General features: G+C 41.2%; 1 protein-coding gene across 16 annotated transcripts in view; it reads right to left on the bottom strand.

Moving 5' to 3' along the window:
- The window catches only part of LOC112227775 (receptor-type tyrosine-protein phosphatase mu-like), a 316,891-nt gene that overhangs the window by 183,490 nt on the left and 110,604 nt on the right, over positions 1-22,797 (bottom strand). For all 16 annotated transcript variants that reach the window (XM_042308521.1, XM_042308523.1, XM_042308526.1 and 13 more), the window contains exon 7: positions 19,679-19,972. In XM_042308521.1, the coding sequence (XP_042164455.1) occupies positions 19,679-19,972 (294 nt within the window). The remainder of the gene's footprint in view (positions 1-19,678; positions 19,973-22,797) is intronic.

Here is a 22,797-nt window from a genome sequence, read left to right as displayed (position 1 = left end):
CATTTGTGTGCTGGGCACTGTCCTCAGATAATCGCATGGTTTGCTTTCGCCGTAAAGCCTTTTTGAAATCTGACACGGCGGCTGGATTAACAATAAATTCAGCTTTATTTTGATGTATTGCACTTGTGATTTCATGAAAGTTTAATATTTATAGTAATTTCATTTGAATTTGGCGCTCTGCAATTTCACCGGAAGTTTTCGAAATGGAACGCTAGCATCCCACTGATCCGCAAGAAGTTAACCTCTTGAGCTTATGGCTGAATACTGCCCCCTTTGGAGGAAGTGCGTGCCCATAGTAAACTGAAAATATTTTTTTCCAAAATTGCTAATATATGCATATAATAATTATTATTGAATAGAAAACACTCTAAAGTTTCTAAAACCGTTTAAATTATGTCTGTATGTAAAGCAGAACTCTCAGGGCAGCCTTTCTCCCAAACTCTCTCTTGTCAAGAGAAAAGTTGGGTCAACTTTGACGTCATCGCCCCCACCCTTCCCAGGCAGCTACCGATCTGGGAACAGTATGTATTTGTTCAGCGCGATGTCTGCTTTCAATTGGCACGTTCATTGTTTGAATTTCGCGCGCCCTCATCCTTTGGCGGGCGAAAATGCCCGGGTCACTCTCAAATACATGCACTCTATTGCGCGCGGCCGATTTGGGGAACGTTCTTTTCCAAGAGACACCAGTTGAAGCGGGTTCGTTTGTTCGTGATGATCATTGTTTTACATGATAAAAACATCATTTTGCTCGATTCTGCACTTAGTTTGACCAGTTTAGTCGACATATAATATGTAATTTTGAAGTTTTGATGCGCAAGAGTGCGGGACCAGAAGGAGCAGAAGTTATTTTGGGTGCATTTCAGCTGAAGCTGTTAGCATATGCTAATACAAAGACGCACAACTTGAAACCAAACGATGTATTGGGTAAGTATGACTCCTTCTACGTCTTCTGATCGAAGAACATCAAAGGTAAGGGAATATTTATGTGGTTATTTTGGGTTTCTGTGGACTCCAAACGTAGAGGAGACACTGCTAATATCTGAGCGCCGTCTCATAGCATAGACTAGTGAACGAATTCTGTAACGTTAAAAATAAATGTAACACAGCGGTTGTATTAAGAAGAAGTGTATCTTTGTAACTATATGTAGAACATGTATATTTAGTCATGTTTATTGCTTGTTATCTGACGTTATCTGTCGGAGCTATCATAATTTCTCCGGACATTTTGAATAGCATTTTTGAAATGTCGTCATTGTAAACAGAGATTTATGGATATTAATGGCATATTATTGAAAAAAAAAAAAAATGTACTGTGTAACATGTAATATTACTGTCATCTGATGAAGATTTTCAAAAGGTTAGTGAATTATTTATTTTTTAATCCTCCTTTTAAATTTTATATTTTCTGGGACAAAATGGCCGCCGCTTGTCTTTTGTTTCGGTGGTGGTCTAATATAAATGTGGGCTATGTTTTCGCCGTAAAACATTTTAGAAATCTGACTTGCTGGGTAGATGAACAAGGTGTTTATCTTTCATTTGAGCTATTGGACTTGTTAATGTGTGGAGGTTAAATATTTCTAAGAATATTTTTTTGCATTTTGCGTTATGCTAATGAGCTTGAGCCGTAGTCACGATCCCGGATCCGGGATGGGTAGCATCAAGAGGTTGACTACAGCTCAGCGTTCAACACCATCGTGCCCTTCAATCTTGTCACTAAGGCCCCTGGGACTAAACACCTCCCTCTGCAACTGGATCCTGGACTTCCTGATGGCCATCCCCAGGTGGTGAAGGTAGGCAACAAGACATCTGCCATTCTGACCCTCAACACGGGGGGCACCGCAGGAGTGCATGCTTAGTCCCCTTATGTACTCCCTGTTCACCCACGACTGTGTGGCCAAGCATGACTCCAACGCCATCATTAAGTAAGCAGACGACACAACGGTGGTAAGCCTGATCACAGACAACGATGAGATGGCCTATAGGGAGGAGGTCAGAGACCTGGCAACTTGAGCAAGAAAAATGAGCTGATCATGGACTACAGGAAGAGGAGGGCTGAACTTGCCTCCATTCACATCGACAGGGCTGTAATGGTTCAGTTTGAGAGCTTGAAGTTCCTTGGTGTTCACATCCCTATGGACCTATCATGGTCCAAACACACCAATAGTTATAAGTAGGGCACGACAACTCCTATACTCCCCCAGGAGGCTGAAAGGATTTGGCATGGGTCCTCAGATCCTTAAATAGTTCTACAGTTGCACCATTGAGAGCTGGCTGACTGGCTGCATCATCGCTTGGTATGGCAACTGTTTGGCATCCGACCGCAAGGAACTACAGAGGGTAGTGCATACGGCCCAGTACATCACTGGGGCTGAGCTCCATGCCATCCAAGACCTCTATACCATGCAGTGTCAGAGGAAGGCCCTAAAAAAATGGTCAAACACTCATACCGGTGGGCCAAGTATGGGACCAAAGTCTCCATAACAGCTTCTACACCTCAAGCCATAAGACTGCTGAACAATTAATCAAAATGACTACCCCTTTATTTTATTATTATTACTACTTGCACCAACCCTCCTGCACAGGCCCTAACCACACACTAAAGCATACCACACACACACACACGCAAACGCTGATGAAACTCTGTTTATTCTAATCACTTCACACCTACCTACATGTACAGCTGAAGTCAGAATTTACATACACTTTGGTTGGAGTCATTAAAACTCGTTTTTCAACCACTCCACAAATGTCATGTTAACAAACTATAGCTTTGGCAAGTTGGTTAGGACCAGAGGGCCAAGTATGGGACCAAAGTCTCCATAACAGCTTTGTGCATGACAAGTAATTTTTCCAACAACGGTTTACAGATTATTTCACTTACAGATTATTTTTCACACTGTATCACAATTCCAGTGGGTCAGAAGTTTACATACACAGAGTTGACTGTGCCTTTAAACAGCTTGGAAAATTCAAGAAAATTATGTCATGGCTTTAGATGCTTCTGATAGGCATCATTGACATCATTTGAGTCAATTGGAGGTGTACCTGTGGATGTATTTCAAGGCCTACTTCAAAACTCAGTGCCTCTTTGCTTGACATCATGGGAAAATCAAAAGAAATCAGCCAAGACCTCAGAAAATTGTAGAGCGCCACAAGTCTGGTTCATCCTTGGGAGCAATTTACAAACGCCTGAAGGTACCACACAAGTATAAATACCATGGGACCACGCAGCCGTCATACCGCTCAGGAAGGAGACGGGGTCTCCTAGAACGTACTTTGTTTGGAAAAGACCAAATCAATCCCAAAACAACAGCAAAGGACCATGTAAAGACACTGGAGGAAACAGGTACAAAAGTATCTATATCCATAGCAAAACAAGTCCTATATCGACATAACCTGAAAGGCAGCTCAGCAAGGAAGAAGCCTCTGCTCCAAAACCGCCATAACAAAAGCCAGACTACAGTTTGCACATGGGAACAAAGATTGTACTTTTTGGAGAAATGTCCTCTGGTCTGATGAAACAAAAACAGAACTGTTTGGCCATAATAACCATCTTTATGTTTGGAGGGAAAAGGGGGAGGCTTGCAAGTCGAAGAACACCATCCCAACAGTGAAGCACAGGGGTGGCATCATCATGTTGTGGGGGTGCTTTGCTGCAGGAGGGACTGGTGCACTTCACAAAATAGATGGCATCATGAGGAAAGAAAATTATGTGGATATATTGAAACAACATCTCAAGACATCAGTCAGGAAGTTAAAGCTTGGTCACAAATGGGTCTTCCAAATGGACAATGATCCCAAACATACTTCCAAAGTTGTGGCAAAATGGCTTAAGGACAACAAAGTCAAGGTATTGGTGTGGCCATCACAAAGCCCTATCCTCAATCCGAATAGATCATTTGTGGGCAGAACTGAAAAAGAGTGTGCGAGCAAGGAGGCCTACAAACCTGACTCAGTTACACCAGCTCTGTCAGGAGGAATGGGCCAATATTCCCTTAATTTATTGTGGGAACCTTGTGGAAGGCTACCCGAAACAATTTGACCCAAATTAAACAATTTAAAGGCAATGCTACCAAATACTAATTGACTGTATGTAAACTTCTGACTCACTGGGAATGTGATGAAAGAAATAAGCTGAAATAAATCATTCTCTACTATTATTTTGACATTTCACATTCTTAAAATAAAGTATTGATCCTAACTGACCTAAGACAGGGAATTTTTACTAGGATTAAATGTCAGGAATTGTGAAAAAGTTTAAGAGTTTAAATCTACTTGGCTAAGGTGTATGTAAACTTCCGACTTCAAATGTATATATTACCTCAATTACCTCGATTTCCCCGTACCACTGCATATTGACTCGGTACTGGTACCCCTTGTATATAGCCTCGTTATTGTGTTTCTATTTATCCTTTTCATTTGGCAAATTATTCTTACTTTTTCCCCCCTCTGCATTGTTGGTTAAGGGCTCATAAGTAAGAACTTCACGGTAAGGTCTGTTGTTTTCACCGCATGTGACAAACACAATTAGATTTTTACTGTGTGCAATAGTGTTTAATAAGATTTGGCAATGACTACCTCAGTCAAGCAGTGAATTTCAAAAACAGATACAACCACACAAATAAGGAAGGTTTTCAATGCCTCGCAAAGATAGCACCTATTGGCAGATGGGTAAAACATTCAAAAGCAGACATTGAATATCCCTTTGAACGTGGTGACCTTATTAATTACACTTTGGATGGTGTATCAATACAGTCACTACAAAGATACAGGTGTCCTTCTTAACTCAGTTGCTGGAGAGGAAGGAAACCGCTCAGGGATTTCACCATGAGGCCAATGGTGACTTTAAAACAGTTACAGAGTTTAATGACTGTGATAGGAGAAAACTGAGGGGTAGGTCAAAAACATTATAGTTACTCCACAATACTAACCTAAATGACAGAGTGAAAAGAAGGAAGCCTGTACAGAACACAAATACTCCAAAACATGCATCCTGTTTGAAATAAGGCACTAAAGTAAAACTGCAAAAAATGTGTCAAAGAAATAAAAGTAATGTCCTGAATACAATGCGTTACGTTTGGGGCAAATCCAACAACATCACTGAATATCACTTTTCATATTTTCAAGTATGGCGGTGGCTGCATCATGATATGGGTATCTTTGTCATTGGCAAGGGAGTCCAGCATGATATTTTTTGAAAATGTTCCAATATTGTAGCACAATAGTGAAGACATGAAAACTAAGAAATAACACATATGGAATCATGTAGTAACAAAAAACAAGTGCTAAACAAATCAACATATATTTTATATTCTTCAAAGTAGCCAAAAACCTCCAATTTGGACTCACCCGAACAAAGGATAGATTTCCAATGGTCTAATGTCCATTGCTCGTGTTTCTTGACCCAGGCAAGTCTCTTCTTCTTATTGGTGTCCATTAGTCGTGGTTTCTTGGCAGACATTTGACCATGAAGGCCTGATTCACACAGTCTCCTTTGAACAGATGTTGAGATGTGTCTGTTACTTGAACTCTGTGAAGCATTTATTTGGTATGCAATCTGAGATGCAGTTAATTCCAATGAACATATCTCCAGCAGAGGTAACTCTGGGTCTTCCTTTCCTGTGGCAGTCCTCATGAGAGCCAGTTTCATCATAGAGCTTTATTGTTTCTGCGACTGCACTTCAAGAAACTTTTAAAGTTCTTGACATTTTCAGGATTGACTGACCTTCATGTCTTAAAGTAATGATGGACTGTCGTTTCTCTTTGCTTATTTGAGCTGTTCTTGACATAATATGTACTTGGTCTTTTGCCAAATAGGACAATCTTCTGTATACCAGCCCTACCTTGTCACAACACTGATTGGCTCCAATGCATTAAGAAGGGAAAAAAATCCACAAATTAACAAAGCACACCTGTTAATTGAAATGCATACCTGGTGACGACCTCATGAAGCTGGTTGAGAGAATGCCAAAAGTGTGCAAAGCTGTCATCAAGGCAAAAGGTGGCTACTTTGAAGAAGCTAAAACATATTTAGATGTGTTTAACACTTGTGTGGTTACTACATGATTCTATATGTGTTATTTCATAGTTTGAGAGATAAATGCATATAAACTCAGCAAAAAAAGAAACATCCCTTTTTTAGGACCCTGTCTTTCAAGGATAATTTGTAAAAATCCAAATAACTTCACAGATCTTCATTGTAAAGGGTTTAAACACTGTTTCCCATGCTTGTTCATGCAGGTTCATTAATCAATTAATGAACCTGCACCTGTGGAACGGTCATTAAGACACTAACAGCTTACAGACAGTTGGCAATTAAGGTCACAGTTATGAAAACTGAAGAGGACACTAGAGAGGCCTTTCTACTGACTCAGAAATACCCGAAAAGAAAGATGCCCAGGGTCCCTGCTCATCTGTGTGAAAGTGCCTAGGGCATGCTTGAAGGAGGCATGATGACTGCAGATGTGTCCAGGGCAATAAATTGCAACGTCCGTACTGTGAGACGCCTAAGACAGCGCTACAGGGAGACAGGACGGACAGCTGATCGTCCTCACAGTGGCAGACCACGTGTAATAACACCTGCACAGGTTCGGTACATCCGAACATCACACCTGCGGGACAGGTACAGAATGGCAACAACAACTGCCCAAGTTACAACAATCGTTTTCCAAGATGGCGTAACAGCAAAGACAAACACACAACACGTGTGTGTTTGTCTTTGTCTTATCTTGTGTAAATAGCTGGTCTTTTTCGTATATATCTTAATCTCACTTTCTATCTATGAACTAAATATACTTTCCTGCAACCCGCCTCACCCAATGTGGTTCGGATCTGCAATTTTTATTCCTTATAACTGGAACTTGATCACCAGCCAGCCTTAGCTCAGACAATACCAGCCAGTCTGCACAGCGCAATATCAACCCAGAGCATATCGGACTGCTTCTCTCTACCACATCACCGGATTCCTGCCGCTCTGGATCATTACACCGGATCATCACAGCTAGCTAGCTGCAAACGAGTGGCTACGGTTAGCTAACGCCTCTGTCCCGAAGCAAGCACCAGCTAGCTTTGAGCTAGCCCCATATACCAGCTAATTATAGGGCTACAATACCTCCTTTGCCAATTGGCCTAGACTTCCGACTTCAACTGTATACACATATATACACACACACACATACACTATATCACAAAAGTGAGTACACCCCTCACATTTTTGTAAATATTTGAGTATATCTTTTCATGTGATAACACTGAAGAAATGACACTTTGCTACAATGTAAAGTAGTGAGTGTACAGCTTGTATAACAGTGTAAAATTGCTGTCCCTTCAAAATAACTCAACACACAGCCATTAAGGTCTAAAACGCTGGCAACATAAATGAGTACACCCCTAAGTGAAAATGTCCAAATTGGGCCCAATTAGCCATTTTCCCTCCCCGGTGTCTTGTGACGTTAGTGTTACAAGGTCTCAGGTGTGAATGAGGAGCAGGTGTGTTAAATTAGGTGTCATCGCTCTCACACTCCCTCATACTGACTGGTCACTGGAAGTTCAACATGGCACCTCATGGCAAAGAACTCGCTGAGGATCTGAAAAAAAGAATTGTTGCTCAACATAAAGATGGCCTGGGCTATAAGAAGATTGCCACTCAGAACAGGCCTCGCCATGGTCGACCAAAGAAGTTGAGTGCACGTGCTCAGCGTCATATCCAGAGGTTGTCTTTGGGAAATAGACGTATAAGTACTGCCAGCATTGCTGCAGAGGTTGAAGGGGTGGGGGGTCAGCCTGTCAGTGCTCAGACCATGCATCAAATTGGTCTGCATGGCTGTCGTCCCAGAAGGAAGCCTCTTCTAAAGATGATGCACAAGTAAGCCCGCAAACAGTTTGCTGAAGACAAGCAGACTAAGGACATGGATTACTGGAACCATGTCCTGTGGTCTGATGAGACCAAGACCAAAACTTATTTGGTTCAGATGGTGTCAAGCATGTGTGGAGGCAACCAGGTGAGGAGCACAAAGACAAGTGTGTCTTGCCTACAGTCAAGAATGGTGGTGGGAGTGTCATGGTCTGGGGCTGCATGAGTGCTGCCAGCACTGGGGAGCTACAGTTCATTGAGGGAACCATGAATGCCAACATGTACTGTGACATAATGAAGCAGAGCATGATCCCCTCCCTTCGGAGACTGGGCCGCAGAGCAGTATTCCAACATGATAACGACCCCAAACACATCTCTAAGACGACCACTGCCTTGCTAAAGAAGCTGAGGTTAAAGGTGATGGACTGGCCAGGCATGTCTCCAGGCCTAAACCCTATTGAGCATCTGTGGGGCATCCTCAAACGGAAGGCGGAGGAGTGCAAGGTCTCTAACATCCAACAGCTCCGTGATGTCGTCATGGAGGAGTGGAAGAGGACTCCAGTGGCAATCTGTGAAGCTCTGGTGAACTCCATGCCCAAGAGGGTTTATTTATTTAATCCATTTTCATATTAGGTTGTAACAACTAAATGTGGAATAAATCAAGGGGTATGAATAGTTACTGAAGGCACTGTATGTCAGAGGTTTGATGGTCAACAGAGGCAGTGGTAGCCAGAGGGGCTAGTCAGAGGCAGGTATTAGTGGTACAGTATGCGTGCTATGCGTGTTGGTTGAATGCACTGGGTCCTGATTCCGTAGCACTTCATACAAGGGGAGATGGCCAGGGTGGGTAGATCCTGACAAAACTCTCCCCCAGCCCTCTGTCTTATCATTCACGTCACTGGGTGAAAAGGGTCCATATTTTACATAACACATTCTTCATATTCTTGAGAACACAGACCATTTCCAGTGCTTATTTTGAGTTTTGTGCATTTGCACCACATCGTGACAAATTCTGAATCCAGATCTGTTTTCTAGACATATATGATATTGGGATTACTCTGAATAACACACATGGACATTTCCTATGGCCGGATATGAACTCATTCAATGTCCTGAGATACAGTGGGCCAAAAAAAGCATTTAGTCAGCCACCAATTGTGCAAGTTCTCCCACTTAAAGAAGAGAGAGGCCTGTAATTTTCATCATAGGTACACTTCAACTATGACAGACAAAATGAGAAGAAGAAAAAATCCAGCAAATCACATTGTAGGATTTGTTGTGATTTTCTGGATTTTTTTTCTCATTTTGTCTGTCATAGTTGAAGTGTACCTATGATGAAAATTACAGGCCTCTCTCATCTTTTTAAGTGGGAGAACTTGTACATTTGGTGGCTGACTAAATACTTTTTTGCCCCACTGTAAGTGACATCTTAATTTCTCTTCATGATGACAAATACTGACTGTATACATTGCATATCTGTTTTCTCAGCACATTTGAGGCATTAAGCTATACAGATTCCAGATACGCTTCTCTTGGCTGAGGTTCATATCCAGATCTTGATATGCCTTTTGATATGCTCAAAATGAGGATGATTTCTGATGCATTTCAGCACATGCTTAATCATTTGTCAAATATAAAATCCATATGTTCCTTTCATGAACAAATCATTTTTGGACTCATTAGATATCCTGAGAGGGGCCAAATGTTGACATCTTTTTTTCCCTCTTTATGATGACAAATACTGACAGTAGGCCTACACAGTATATTTTCTCAACACATACAATGCATATGCACTTGACTGTCGGTCCATATCAGGATGCTAAATAAGGACAATTTCTGATGCTTTCGAGGACATCATTTGAAAAATATGAAATACATATAATTCTTTCAGACACTAGCTTGTTGTATTACATCTACATAAAGGCACAGACAAACTGCAAGCTAAAAGCACTGTAACTGGTAGCCTAGCAACAAAATCACATATTTTCTGCTGTGGAGTTCCAAGTGTCATTTTTGAATTTGGGCGCCACAAATGAGATTGTAAATAGTGTGTGGACGAACTGAGAAGCTGTTCAGTAAATACCTCAAAGAAGTTAATGCTAAAGTGAAAAACTAATTTTAGATGTTAGCTAATTTGTCCAGCAGCCAGTAACGTAAACTCCCTGACTTTTGTACATCGCCTTGGTCCGTACAATTGACCTTATTTTAGCTCCCCAAAAACGTAATACTTCCAGATCAACTGTAATGTCAATACCATTGTAAAGCACAATTTCTCCCCTTTCCAACATAATCAATTACATGACCCCCACGCTGCCCGTTTCTGCAAGATTCAAGAAGGCAATTATCTTTTCAATAATGGCGAGTGGGGAAGTGAAACTAATGCGTGATAGCGAGAAGGAGAGTTGTTGTTGTGTGGGATTTTTTAGTTTTTTTTGTTCACTCGATCTGTCCAACTTATCACCTTATCGCCTCTAAAATGTAAATAAAACACTATAAAGAGTTTATATAATGTGACATTACATACCTATTTGAAGGTTTGTGTCGAATTTGAATCGGGTTTTAAGGGCGATGCTAAAGTGATCTAAGAAGTAAACAGCAGCTTTGAGAATGATGATCGCATGCAGTGATGACGCAAAAAAATGACTAGGTATTCCCCCTTACCCCGTCACTGTCCATTTCTTGTTTTTAAAGGATGAGAGAAGTGCTACACCTGGAGGACAGAGATTGTAAGACAGAAATAGTTGCTTTATGCGTGCTGTACGTTACAGCATGACACATCAAGATGTAAGAGAGGGTCCGTTTTGTCAACTTTTCTCCAATACTATAGAGCCATTACCATGTCGATCAACGCTTGAATAGAAATGTTGTTCACACCCCAGGTTTTGAAGTCAACACAGTCGCTACAGTTCCATTAGTTTTCTTTGTAGCCTCGTTTGAATGTTGTGGTTGCACACATTTGTACAGAATGGGGTGAGTTTACATTAGTAGGGCTAGCTAACAAATAACATTTCCTTCCCTTCAGTGATTTATTTTTACCCCCCTATCAAGCCTCAAGGTGACAGCTAATGTTTTACAACATTTGGACATATTTTGATTACTGGTTAATATAAGCTAGTTAGCTAGCTAGCTAACATTAGCTAGTTAGTGTTAACTAGCAACTTGGCTAGCTAGCTTGTTCCAGTTATCTTTCTCCTCATGAATGAAGCAGGTAGAGTACCTTGTGGTATGCTTATGTGAAATGACAATATTTTCTTGCAATATCAACAATTTTGATTCATGATTTATGCAGTGACAGTTTCGAGTGGATCACAGAAAAACACCACGTTGGGTCTGGACTGCGAAAGACTGCCACTTACGACTCAATCTGCACCCATTGTCCATAACCATCAGGGCAGGCAGGGGTATTGAGGGTGTATTGTTTTTATTTTCTGTTGCAAAATATTACTATATGTCCCAGCTGCTTGCTGTAGTTTTGAAGTAATCATGAAAAAGCAGGCCTTATTTTAGGGTATTTTTCACCCTGCCTGCTCCTATTAGTTCTATTGAGCAACGTGGCACCAACTCACCTTCCGAATGTTCTATTCCCAGTGTATTGTTCTACGTCACAATGCCTGCTTTGCTATTGTTGGCAATGAGACCTGCTCACGTTGTTTGTAGTTCAAATGTAAACAAAAAATGTCTCATGGAACTCTGAGGTCGTCCCATTGTTTACTATCGGGTAACACAGGTATGTCTGTCTATTTTGCCAAATATCTCACAATGTGTATATTTAGATTTTTTTGAATTGGACACCATTTTAAACATTATAATCTCATCTTTCTAATTATGTAAGGCTGGACAGTGTACTCCGTTGTCATCAAACGCTAGCCCAGAAATACCTTTTGGCGAAATGGAATTCTAAGCGTCACTCAAGTCAAAACAGCCTCTGCGAACGTTCGACTCCATTCATTTGCTATGGGCTCACGCTAGTTTACCAGCTTAGCCAATGTTATTTAGCCATTTTTCAGCCTTGGGTGAATTTTGACACATTCTATTGTCCAGCCTACAAAGTATAAAGGATTAGATATGTCAGCATGTTGACACATAACCTTTCCGGAGTTAAAATATTCCATAAATATGTAAGCGGGAGCACTCACATCAGAAGCGTATCTTGAAGGGATCTCACCCCGATATCTCCCTGGATACAGTAGCAGGGAGATTTCTGAAGTCCGGACTGGATGCATGTAGAAACTGTCCCATTATTGAGAATATCCTAGCTCAATATATGAAATTAAGGACATGCGTATCTGGAGCACATCTACTCCTTATTTCCAATAAAATGTCAGAAATATGTCCCCTGATATTGACCCTTTTCACCCAGTGCATCTTCTCCTTAAAAATAACTGTCCAATGAAAATGTCACTTTTAAAAGTTTATATTCTGTTAACTCATCGCCACATGTTGTTGACTCATATTATACTCGCATTTTCTGACCAATGCATCAATTGAAGAAAAAAGAAAAAACACCTAAAAAAACAACAACTCAAACTTGTAATCTAAAACAGCCAGTTTAAAAAATGCTTGCTATTTCCTTACAGGATGATGTCATGCTGCTGAGGAGGATGAGCTGGCCAATCAGCGGTCTACTTGCATGACTTTCTTTAGCAACCGATATAAGCCTGTTGGGGTACGCCCACACCATTCCAACACAGAAAGGCTACTTTTTAACATACTTAATTAAAACATTTTGGAAGGAAAACTATTTCACTTACATTGTAATTAATTATAGGTGATATTTCATAGAAATATAGCAACACTGGACAGTTACTTTAAAAGTGCTCCACTTATCTTCCCTCACTCACCTCACATACCTCAGTCACCCTCACGCACTTCCCTCTTTCCATCCCAAGTTCTTCTCCTTTGTCCCCACATTTAGCTTATCTTCTCCCCGTTCTACATCCTATTGAAGTTTAACTCCCTTGCTCGCTCTCCTTCTCCCCCATTTGAGATTTAATCACTCCTAACTGTCCATAAAGATTAAATTACTAAAGCACAGTAGATCGTTAAGGTCATATTCATATTAGGATGGTTCGGCTTTTCCTGTCTGTCTTGTAGCTCTGAGCACTAAGAGATCTCCTCTTTGCTAACGACTAACTGGACAAAACACAAGCTGCCTTTCTGAGATTGATTCACTTCCGAGGAGGTTGTTGACAAACAACCCCTCCCAAACAAACCCCCTCGTGCCTGTCTTTTCTAGTCTTCTATCACTGAGGTGGGGGCTGTGTTCCTAAAGGAGACAAGTTGAATAAATAATGAAATGCTGATTTACCTAAATACAATTGAGCAATTCCATTCTTATGAGTACTTGCAGCTAGCCTCTCTAGCCCATAGGCTGTAGATAGTAGAGTGTCAAATTAAATAACATTTTATTGGTCGGTCACATACACATATTTAGCAGATGTTATTGCAGGTGTAGTGAAATGCTTGTGTTCCTAGCTCCAACAGTGCAGTAATATCTAACAATTCACAACAATACACACAAATCTAAAAGTAAAATAACAGAATTAAGATATATTAATACGAGCAATGTCGGAGTGGCATTGACTAAAATACAGTAGAATAGAATACAGTATATACAGTGCCTTGCGAAAGTATTCGACCCCCTTGAACTTTGCGACCTTTTGCCACATTTCAGGCTTCAAACATAAAGATATAAAACTGTATTTTTTGTGAAGAATCAACAACAAGTGGGACACAATCATGAAGTGGAAGACATTTATTGGATATTTCAAACTTTTTTAACAAATCAAAAACTGAAAAATTGGGCGTGCAAAATTATTCAGCCCCCTTATTAAGTTAATACTTTGTAGTGCCATCTTTTGCTGTGATTACAGCTGTAAGTCGCTTTTCTCTATCAGTTTTGCACATCGAGAGACTGAAATTTTTTCCCATTCCTCCTTGCAAAACAGCTCGAGCTCAGTGAGGTTGGATGGAGAGCATTTGTGAACAGCAGTTTTCAGTTCTTTCCACAGATTCTCGATTGGATTCAGGTCTGGACTTTGACTTGGCCATTCTAACACCTGGATATGTTTATTTTTGAACCATTCCATTGTAGATTTTGCTTTATGTTTTGGATCATTGTCTTGTTGGAAGACAAATCTCTGTCCCAGTCTCAGGTCTTTTGCAGACTCCATCAGGTTTTCTTCCAGAATGGTCCTGTATTTGGCTCCATCCATCTTCCCATCAATTTTAACCATCTTCCCTGTCCCTGCTGAAGAAAAGCAGGCCCAAACCATGATGCTGCCACAACCATGTTTGACAGTGGGGATGGTGTGTTCAGGGTGATGAGCTGTGTTGCTTTTACGCCAAACATAACGTTTTGCATTGTTGCCAAAAAGTTCAATTTTGGTTTCATCTGACCAGAGCACCTTCTTCCACATGTTTGGTGTGTCTCCCAGGTGGCTTGTGGCAAACTTTAAACAACACTTTTTATGGATATCTTTAAGAAATGGCTTTCTTCTTGCCACTCTTCCATAAAGGCCAGATTTGTGCAATATACGACTGATTGTTGTCCTATGGACAGAGTCTCCCACCTCAGCTGTAGATCTCTGCAGTTCATCCAGAGTGATCATGGGCCTCTTGGCTGCAACTCTGATCAGTCTTCTCCTTGTATGAGTTGAAAGTTTAGAGGGACGGCCAGGTCTTGGTAGATTTGCAGTGGTCTGATACTCCTTCCGTTTCAATATTATCGCTTGCACAGTGCTCCTTGGGATGTTTAAAGCTTGGGAAATCTTTTTGTATCCAAATCCGGCTTTAAACTTCTTCACAACAGTATCTCAGACCTGCCTGGTGTGTTCCTTGTTCTTCATGATGCTCTCTGCGCTTTTAACGGACCTCTGAGACTATCACAGTGCAGGTGCATTTATACGGAGACTTGATTACACACAGGTGGATTGTATTTATCATCATTAGTCATTTAGGTCAACATTGGATCATTCAGAGATCCTCACTGAACTTCTGGAGAGAGTTTGCTGCACTGAAAGTAAAGGGGCTGAATAATTTTGCACGCCCAATTTTTCAGTTTTTGATTTGTTAAAAAAGTTTGAAATATCCAATAAATGTCGTTCCACTTCATGATTGTGTCCCACTTGTTGTTAATTCTTCACCAAAAAATACAGTTTTATATCTTTATGTTTGAAGCCTGAAATGTGGCAAAAGGTCGCAAAGTTCAAGGGGGCCGAATACTTTCGCAAGGCACTGTACATATGAAATTAGTAAAGCAGTATGTAAACATTATTAAAGAGAATAGTGTTCCATTATTAAAGTGAACAGTGATTCCATGTCTATGTATATAGGGAAGTTGCCGTACCAGGCGGTGATACAGCCCGACAGGAAGCTCTCAATTGTGCATCTGTAAAATTTTGTGAGGGTCTTCGGGGCCAATGCAAATTTCTTCAGCCTCCTGAGGTTGAAGAGGCGCTGTTGCGCCTTCTTCACCACACTGTGTGTGGGTGGACCATTTCAGATCATCAGTGATGTGTACGCCGAGGAACTTGAAGCTTTCCACCTTCTCCACTGTGGTCCCGTCAATGTGGGTAGGGGCGTGTTCCCTTTGCACAGCGCACTAATGAATTTAGCATTAGCCACCTAATGAGCTAGCAGCTAATGTAGCAGGACCTCCAGTTAAAAGCAGTTAGCTGTGAGACTCCTCTGAAAACACCAGAGGTGTGTATCTACCTTAGATTCTAATGATTAATTAGAGTGGTGTTTGACTGGAATTGAATAACAAAATATAGTAGTGCTGAGTGATTAACCAATTTAATTGACCGATGTCAGTTCAATTACTTGAATTCCATTTACAGTACCAGTCAAAAGTTTGGACACACCTACTCAAGGGTTTTTCTTCATTTTTATTATTTTCTACATTGTAGAATAATAGTGAAGACATCAAAACTATGAAATAACACATATGGAATCATGTAGTAACCAAAAAAGTGTTGAACAAATCTAAATATATTTTATATTTGAGATTCTTCAAAAGTAGCCACCCTTTGCCTTGATGACAGCTTTGCACTGTCATCCTCTCAGCCAGCTTCATGAGGTGGTCACCTGGAATACATTTCAATTAACAGGTGTGCCTTGTTAAAAGTTAATTTGTGGAAGCCCTATTTGGTAAAAGACCAAGTCCATATTATGGCAAGAACAGCTCAAATAAGCAAAGAGAAACGACAGTCCATCATTACTTTAAGACATGGTCAGTCAATCCCGAAAATGTCAAGAACTTTGATAGTTTCTTCCATTGCAGTCACAAAAACCATCAAGCGCTATGGTGAAACTGGCTCTCATGAGAACCGCCACAGGAAAGGAAGACCCAGAGTTACCTCTGCTGCAGACCAAATAAATGCTTCACAGAGTTCAAGTAAGACATCTCAACATTAACTGTTCAGAGGAGACTGCGTGAAATCAGGCCTTCATGGTTGAATTGCTGAAAAGAAACCACTACTAAAGGACACTAATAAGAAGAAAAAACTTGCTTGGACCAAGAAACATGAGCAATGGACATTAGAACGGTGGAAATCTGTCCTTTGGTCTGATGAGTCCAAATTGAGATTTTTGGGTCCAACTGCAGTATCTTTGTGAGATGCAGAGTAGGTGAACGGATGATCTCCGCATGTGTGGTTCCCACCGTGAAGCATGGAGCTGGTGGTGTGATGGTGTGGGGGTGCTTTGCTGGTGATACTGTCAATGATTTATTTAGAATTCAAGGCACACTTAACCGGCATGACTACCACAGCATTCCGAGGCGATACGCCATCCCGTCTGGGTTGCGCTTAGTGGGACTATAATTTGTTTTTCAACAGGACAATGACCCAACACACCTCCAGGCTGTGTAAGGGCTATTTGACCAAGAAAGAGAGTGATGGAGTGATGCATCAGATCACCTGGCCTCCACAATCACCTGACCTCAACACCATTTGAGATGGTTTGTGATGCGTTGGACCGCAAAGTGAAAGAAAAACACCCCATATATTCTGCATATATTGTAACTGCTTCAAGACTGTTGGAAAAGCATTCCAGGTGAAGCTGGTTGAGAGAATTGTCCCAGAGTTGACCGGGTTAGAGGAGGGTTTGGCTGAGGTAGGCCGTCATTGTAAAATAAGAATGTTCTTAAATCAACTTGCTTAGTTAAATAAGGGTTAAATAAAATAAAAGAATGCCAAGAGTGCAAAATGTCATCAAGGCAAAGGGTGGCTACTTTGAAGAATCTAAAATATATGTTGATTTGTTTAACACTTCTTTGGTTACTGCATGATTCCATATGTGTTATTTCATAGTTTTGATATCTTTACTACTAATCTACAATGTAGGATATATTAAAAATAAAGAAAAACCTTTGAATGAGTAGATGTGTAACTTTGACTGGTACTGTTGTTTGGGGGGAACATGCAAGCCCAACAGGCTGTTTCTCCAGAGAGAAATAAAATAATTCACAAGAAAAATCAATTCAAGAACTATGTACTATTGTTTGTATATTTCTGTTTTTTTGTATTTGTTGTGTTCATAATAAAAAATAATATTTAAAAAAATAATTTAAAAACTATGGAACGCTGGGCCGAAGGGAGTAGTAGTTTTCATTGAGCAAATATTCAACATAGTCCAGCATGGAAATATGGTAATTAACTACAATGACCATAATCCATTGCACCTGTTCTTTTCCAGCTTGGATACACTTTTATGCATTCTACATTAGGTTAGATAAACACAGACCACATACGCTGCCGCATGAGAGAGGAATGCAGAAAACACAATGACAAGAAAGAGGGATAGAGAGTTCATGAAAGTATGCCTCATCTACTTTGAAGAACAGGTAAAAATGATGGTCAGACAGCTCTGAAGCATACTTAGGCATGCTAGCCTAGCTTAATAGGATGACTAAAGACGGTACAGTACGGGGAGAACATAGATAACGTTAGATGGCTGTCTGTGCTGTTTGATACTGCCTGAGCAGAGATGAGATGCTGACTTTAAGGAATAAAAAATTATGAAGTCATAAAATTAAGTAATATACACAACAGAAATATTTGATTATTTATTGAAATGTCCTATTTCTATGTGTAGACCTGACAGAAACAACTGAATTGGTAATTGAATGTTCAGTATGTTTGGCTTTGGCATTTCCATTAAAAAGCCCTAATAATTTGAATGTCATTATTTCATAATGCATTTAATATCTTTAAAAAACGAAATATCGAAACCAAAATCCGTGATCATTTTTTAAAGTCGATCCGAAACAACCTCAAAAAGCACTAATCGCTCAGCTCTACTAAATAGGACTACCATTTGTCCCTTTTGGGTAGGACACTATCTGAAACTCTGAATGGGGGGCTGATCTCATTGTTTTTGTATGAAAATCTATAATTAATAGTGATATGCCTAATGGGTATTGGTCAGGGGGTGTGGAGTGAGAAGAATCAAATCATAATTCCTCTAATGAAATGTGTCATTGATTAGATTGAAATTGAACAGCTTTGTGAGAGCGACTTTGGCTCAATTAAAAACTGTTGAACTGCTCTGAAAATAGTGGTTATATGGGCAAGGGAACAACCCTCCTCTGAAACCTTTAGCAGCTCAGAGACAGTCAGGGAAATCAGATATAAAAACGTTTCATCCTTCACAGAGAGGAAGCGCTTTTAAGACGAAACATGTAGGGCCATCCATCACCCTTGTGTCTCTCCTGGGTCAGTCAGCCTCCCCTCTGCAACCACCTCCATCACAAAAGAGAGGAAACAATATATCCTCTTCCAAATCCAAAAAGAGCTGTGGATGGTCCGTTCTCCCGCCTGACACTGAAAACGTGATATCTTGTCAAACTGTCACCAAACCACAGAGAGATAATACGACTTCAATCAAGTATACTACCGAGCCTCACATACCAAGCCCTGATCATATCCAGCACCACACTCATGTTCATGGTAGTCCAGAATTATAATAGACAATCTAATGTATGCTTGCATATCATGCTGATAGATGTTGTACATCCCTTTGGGATGGAAGGTTAAAAAACTTCTGACTTAAGCCAGAGGGTATGCTTTACTATGAAGGAGGCACTGGCAACCCAGACCACTTGCTACAGGGAAAGTGGAGACAGGAGATTCCGCTCTTCTCCTGCAGTCAGACGCTCTCACATTCCTCACATCCCATCAGCCCCTGTGGTCACCTAGACAGACCCAGACCCAGGGGGAAATTAAGCTGTGTGTGTGGGTGGAGAGTGAACGGCCAGACACTGCAAGCCCCTAAGGGCTGAAACTGAGATCCATCCATGAAAATTTAACTCAGACATTCCCATGGTTCACGTAGAGTATTGAAGTCTGCCCCATGAAACAGGTAGTTTAGAATGTTGAGTATGAGTGCATGGTTTTTGTCAGTAAGTTTACTGAATTTGTAGAATGTGAGTATCTAAAGTATTCTTCAGATGTGTAATTGCATAACAAGTTAAGTATATAGTTCCCGGGCTATTCGTTTCATGACGGTGTCACTTTATCAAAGGGCCTCACTGCAACTGACTGTACATTGCATGTAGCTAAAGTGGTGTATGTATTGCCCCACTTACCACTCCCACTGAAGTAAATGTCAATGAACAGCCGTAAGTAAGTACCACTGTATAGCGACAGGGTCCAACTGTATAATGTATGACTGTGCTGAAAATAGTGTGTCATTACACCAAGTACTGTATAACTGCTACTATGTAACTGTACACCATAATGTATTACTCTAATTGTGTGTGTGTGTGTGCGTGTGCGTGTGTGTGTGTGTGTGCGTGCCCGCGCGTCTTTGCATTGGACTCACCAGCACACTTGGTCTTGGCCCTCAGGGGGGGTCCGGGGGCCCCAGTTCCTCCGTCCAGGGGCCGGGTGAGCAGCACGCTGATCTCGTACTCCGTGTCGGGGTCCAGGTGGCCGATTTTGTGTGTGGTCTTGTCCACGGGCTGGTTGTCGATGAGGCTGCCTGCCACCGTGCGGTACTCGACCTCCCGCTCCACGATGGGCCCGTCACCGTTGATGGAGTTGGCGTTGAGCTGGATCCACAGGTAGGTTGCACCCACGGCGGTGAGCTGGGGCGGAGCGATGGGCACCGGGGGCTCTGGGGGTCAAAGAGGAAGAGATTAGGGTTAGATGAGGAGTCTTAAATGGTCATTTCAATTGGTAGATAAATACTGTTTATCTACCAAGGTTAAAGTAACTGTCCAGTGAAAATCTCACTTTTAAAAGTTTATATTCTGTTAACTCATACCCAAATGATGTTGTTGTGACTGATCCTATACTCGTATGTGGCCAAAGCATAAATAGGATAATTATTTTTTTCAAAAACCCCACCTCGAACTTGTATCTCAAACAGACCGTTTCAAAAATGCTTGCTACTTCCTTATAGAGGATGTTGACATGGAAAAAAAACTATTTCACTCATATTGCCATTAATTACAGGTAATATTTAATAGAAAATTGGTAAAAACAGGCCAGCTATTTTAATACTTTATAATATATTAATTATTTTATCCCCAGAGACACTATATATACTGTATTTACTCTCTAGGGGCTTTCATTCATATGGTTCCAGGAACTAATAATACATTGCAAAATGTGTTCTGTTTCTTGATGATTCACATTGACTCTGCTATACAAGGGAGATGGCAAATAGCACCCTGCGCTAAACCTGCAGTGAGCGTAGCTAAACACACTAAAACTATGCAAATACCACCGGTTTACTCTGCAAAAAGAACAGAATAGAGCGCAACATTCTCAATTACATCCAACTTGAGTCTGTAGAGAAATAGAAAACATGTTAGCATGATATCGGAAGCTTAAATCTTAAGTAAGAGCAATTAAGTGATTGTAGTGGCGGTGCCTCACACAAAGCCGGGAGTAACGGGCTGAAGCGGAGAGCACGGTGAAACGGAGAGAGATCAAAAGCGAGGTAATGAGTTAAACCAATTAATTTCCTGACCTTCGCCGATAGAACAGCCAACCTGAATCCCATTACTCATCACTCCCACCGGTCCTGCTCCATTTCTCCCATGACCCATTTCAATAATCTCCCTCTCCTCTCCTCCACCCATCTCTCTTTCCTCTTTGTCTCCCCGAAGAGACCTCTGAGAAGGATTCATTTTGCCAAAGCCAGTCTATCGTGTTCAATCGTCAACGATAAGACAATGAGACAATTCCTGTCCATTGTGAGGGTGAATGTTTTTTCACCGTTTTTTTGGTCTGTTGATCTATGACTAAGGGTCAGGGGTTTTTTCTTTGTCTGGTCTAGGGAGTGACAGGCTCGACTTCCATGGACGTGTGACGCTGTCCTACAGCTATGACTAGTAACTACATGTCAGCATCAGCATGTTCAGTCTAAACACAGCCCAGTGTTGGCCTTTGAAGTTTGATATGGCCCCTCTCCTCTCCCTCTTTTCTTGCGTGATGAGTGTCTCACACGAATGGGACTGTCAATCCTTGTGTCACACACATACACAGCGAGTGACTTGCCCTGTAATTAGTCTTTGCCCTGATGATAGCCTGTCCGACAGGCCAGTCAGGTGTCCCGGTGACTGTATGACTAAGTCTGAAAACTCCGGTGCATTTATTAGCCCTAACGTAACTAAATAGATAAGACTTGGATATCAGTCTGAGTGACTCATGTCCCTGTGAGGATTTTATCTTAGAAAAGTCCAGTTGAGTTCTCCAGGTTCTTTCCAATAACGCATTTTTTTTTTATATAGAAGGTGCATATGAGGACATTCCCTAAATATAGTATATTCAATTACAGATGTAGGGTCTTAATTTGACCTATATTGTCACAGCAAAATAATCCTGCAGCAACAGGATTTGAACATTGAGTCCATAATGTTGCTTGATAGCTGGCTAAAGGTAGGCTACATGAAAAGTGCAATACTGTTAATTTAACCGAGTGTGAGTGTGGGTTTTCAGTGAATTCATGTAAATCGCAAAGCTCATCTGCATTTCCTGTGGTGTAGGACAATTCTCAGCAACAAAAGAGTGATCAAATTAAGATCCTACATCTGTATTTAACAGTCATCTTATTCCCATACAATATTGAGCCATCAAGACTTGTAAAAAAACAGGATCTCAGAGTATTTCGTCGCCGCTGGAGGTGTGTGTAGTTCACACAGACACACGATGTCCAGGGCCGCTGATATCGATTGGAACCAGGGAGAACCCCAATTACCAGTGAAGTAATGGCTCATCTGTCTTCCTGGCTGGGGCAGGTGCAAGCCTGGCCTCATAACGTGTCACCTTTCTATGAGATGGAAAGGACAGAATGTCTGTCTCTGTCTGCCCAGGGGCCGTATGTCTCACAGTAGCAGCGCTGATCTAGGACCATTTGTGACTTTTAGATTACAATGAATGAGATGGACAGGTAGGACCTGATCCTAGATCAGCACTCACTTTGTGAATTACAGCTCTAGACCGCTGTCTGTAATGTGTCCACTGGGGGGTGAAGCCTGATTCAATTGTGATTTACACTCATCAGGATATTGTACATCCTGGAGTCCATGAAAGTCTCACACACACACACCCACCCACCCACGGGTCGCTCGTCTTTTCAGTTCGCTGCAGATAGCGACTGGAACGAGCTGCAACAAACACTCAAACTGAACAGTTTTATCTCAATCTCTTCAAAGACTCAATCACGGACACTCTTACTGACAGTTGTGGCTGCTTCGCATGATGTATTGTTGTCTCTACCTTCTTGCCCTTTGTGCTGTTGTCTATGCCAAATAATGTTTGTCCCATGTTGTGTTGCTACCATGTTGTTATCATGTTGTGTTGTCATGTGTTGCTGCCTACCTTTTGCCTTTTTGTTAGGCCGTCATTGTAAATAAGAATTTGTTCTCAACTGGCTTGCCTAGTTAAATAAATAAATACAAATGTTAAAATCACACACACACACATCATGGC

Source organism: Oncorhynchus tshawytscha, linkage group LG29 (genome assembly GCF_018296145.1).
Source record: "Oncorhynchus tshawytscha isolate Ot180627B linkage group LG29, Otsh_v2.0, whole genome shotgun sequence".
Classification (NCBI taxonomy): Eukaryota; Metazoa; Chordata; class Actinopteri; order Salmoniformes; family Salmonidae; genus Oncorhynchus; species Oncorhynchus tshawytscha.
Note: the sequence above shows the minus strand (reverse complement) of the source record. Positions and strands in the feature narration are given on the sequence as shown.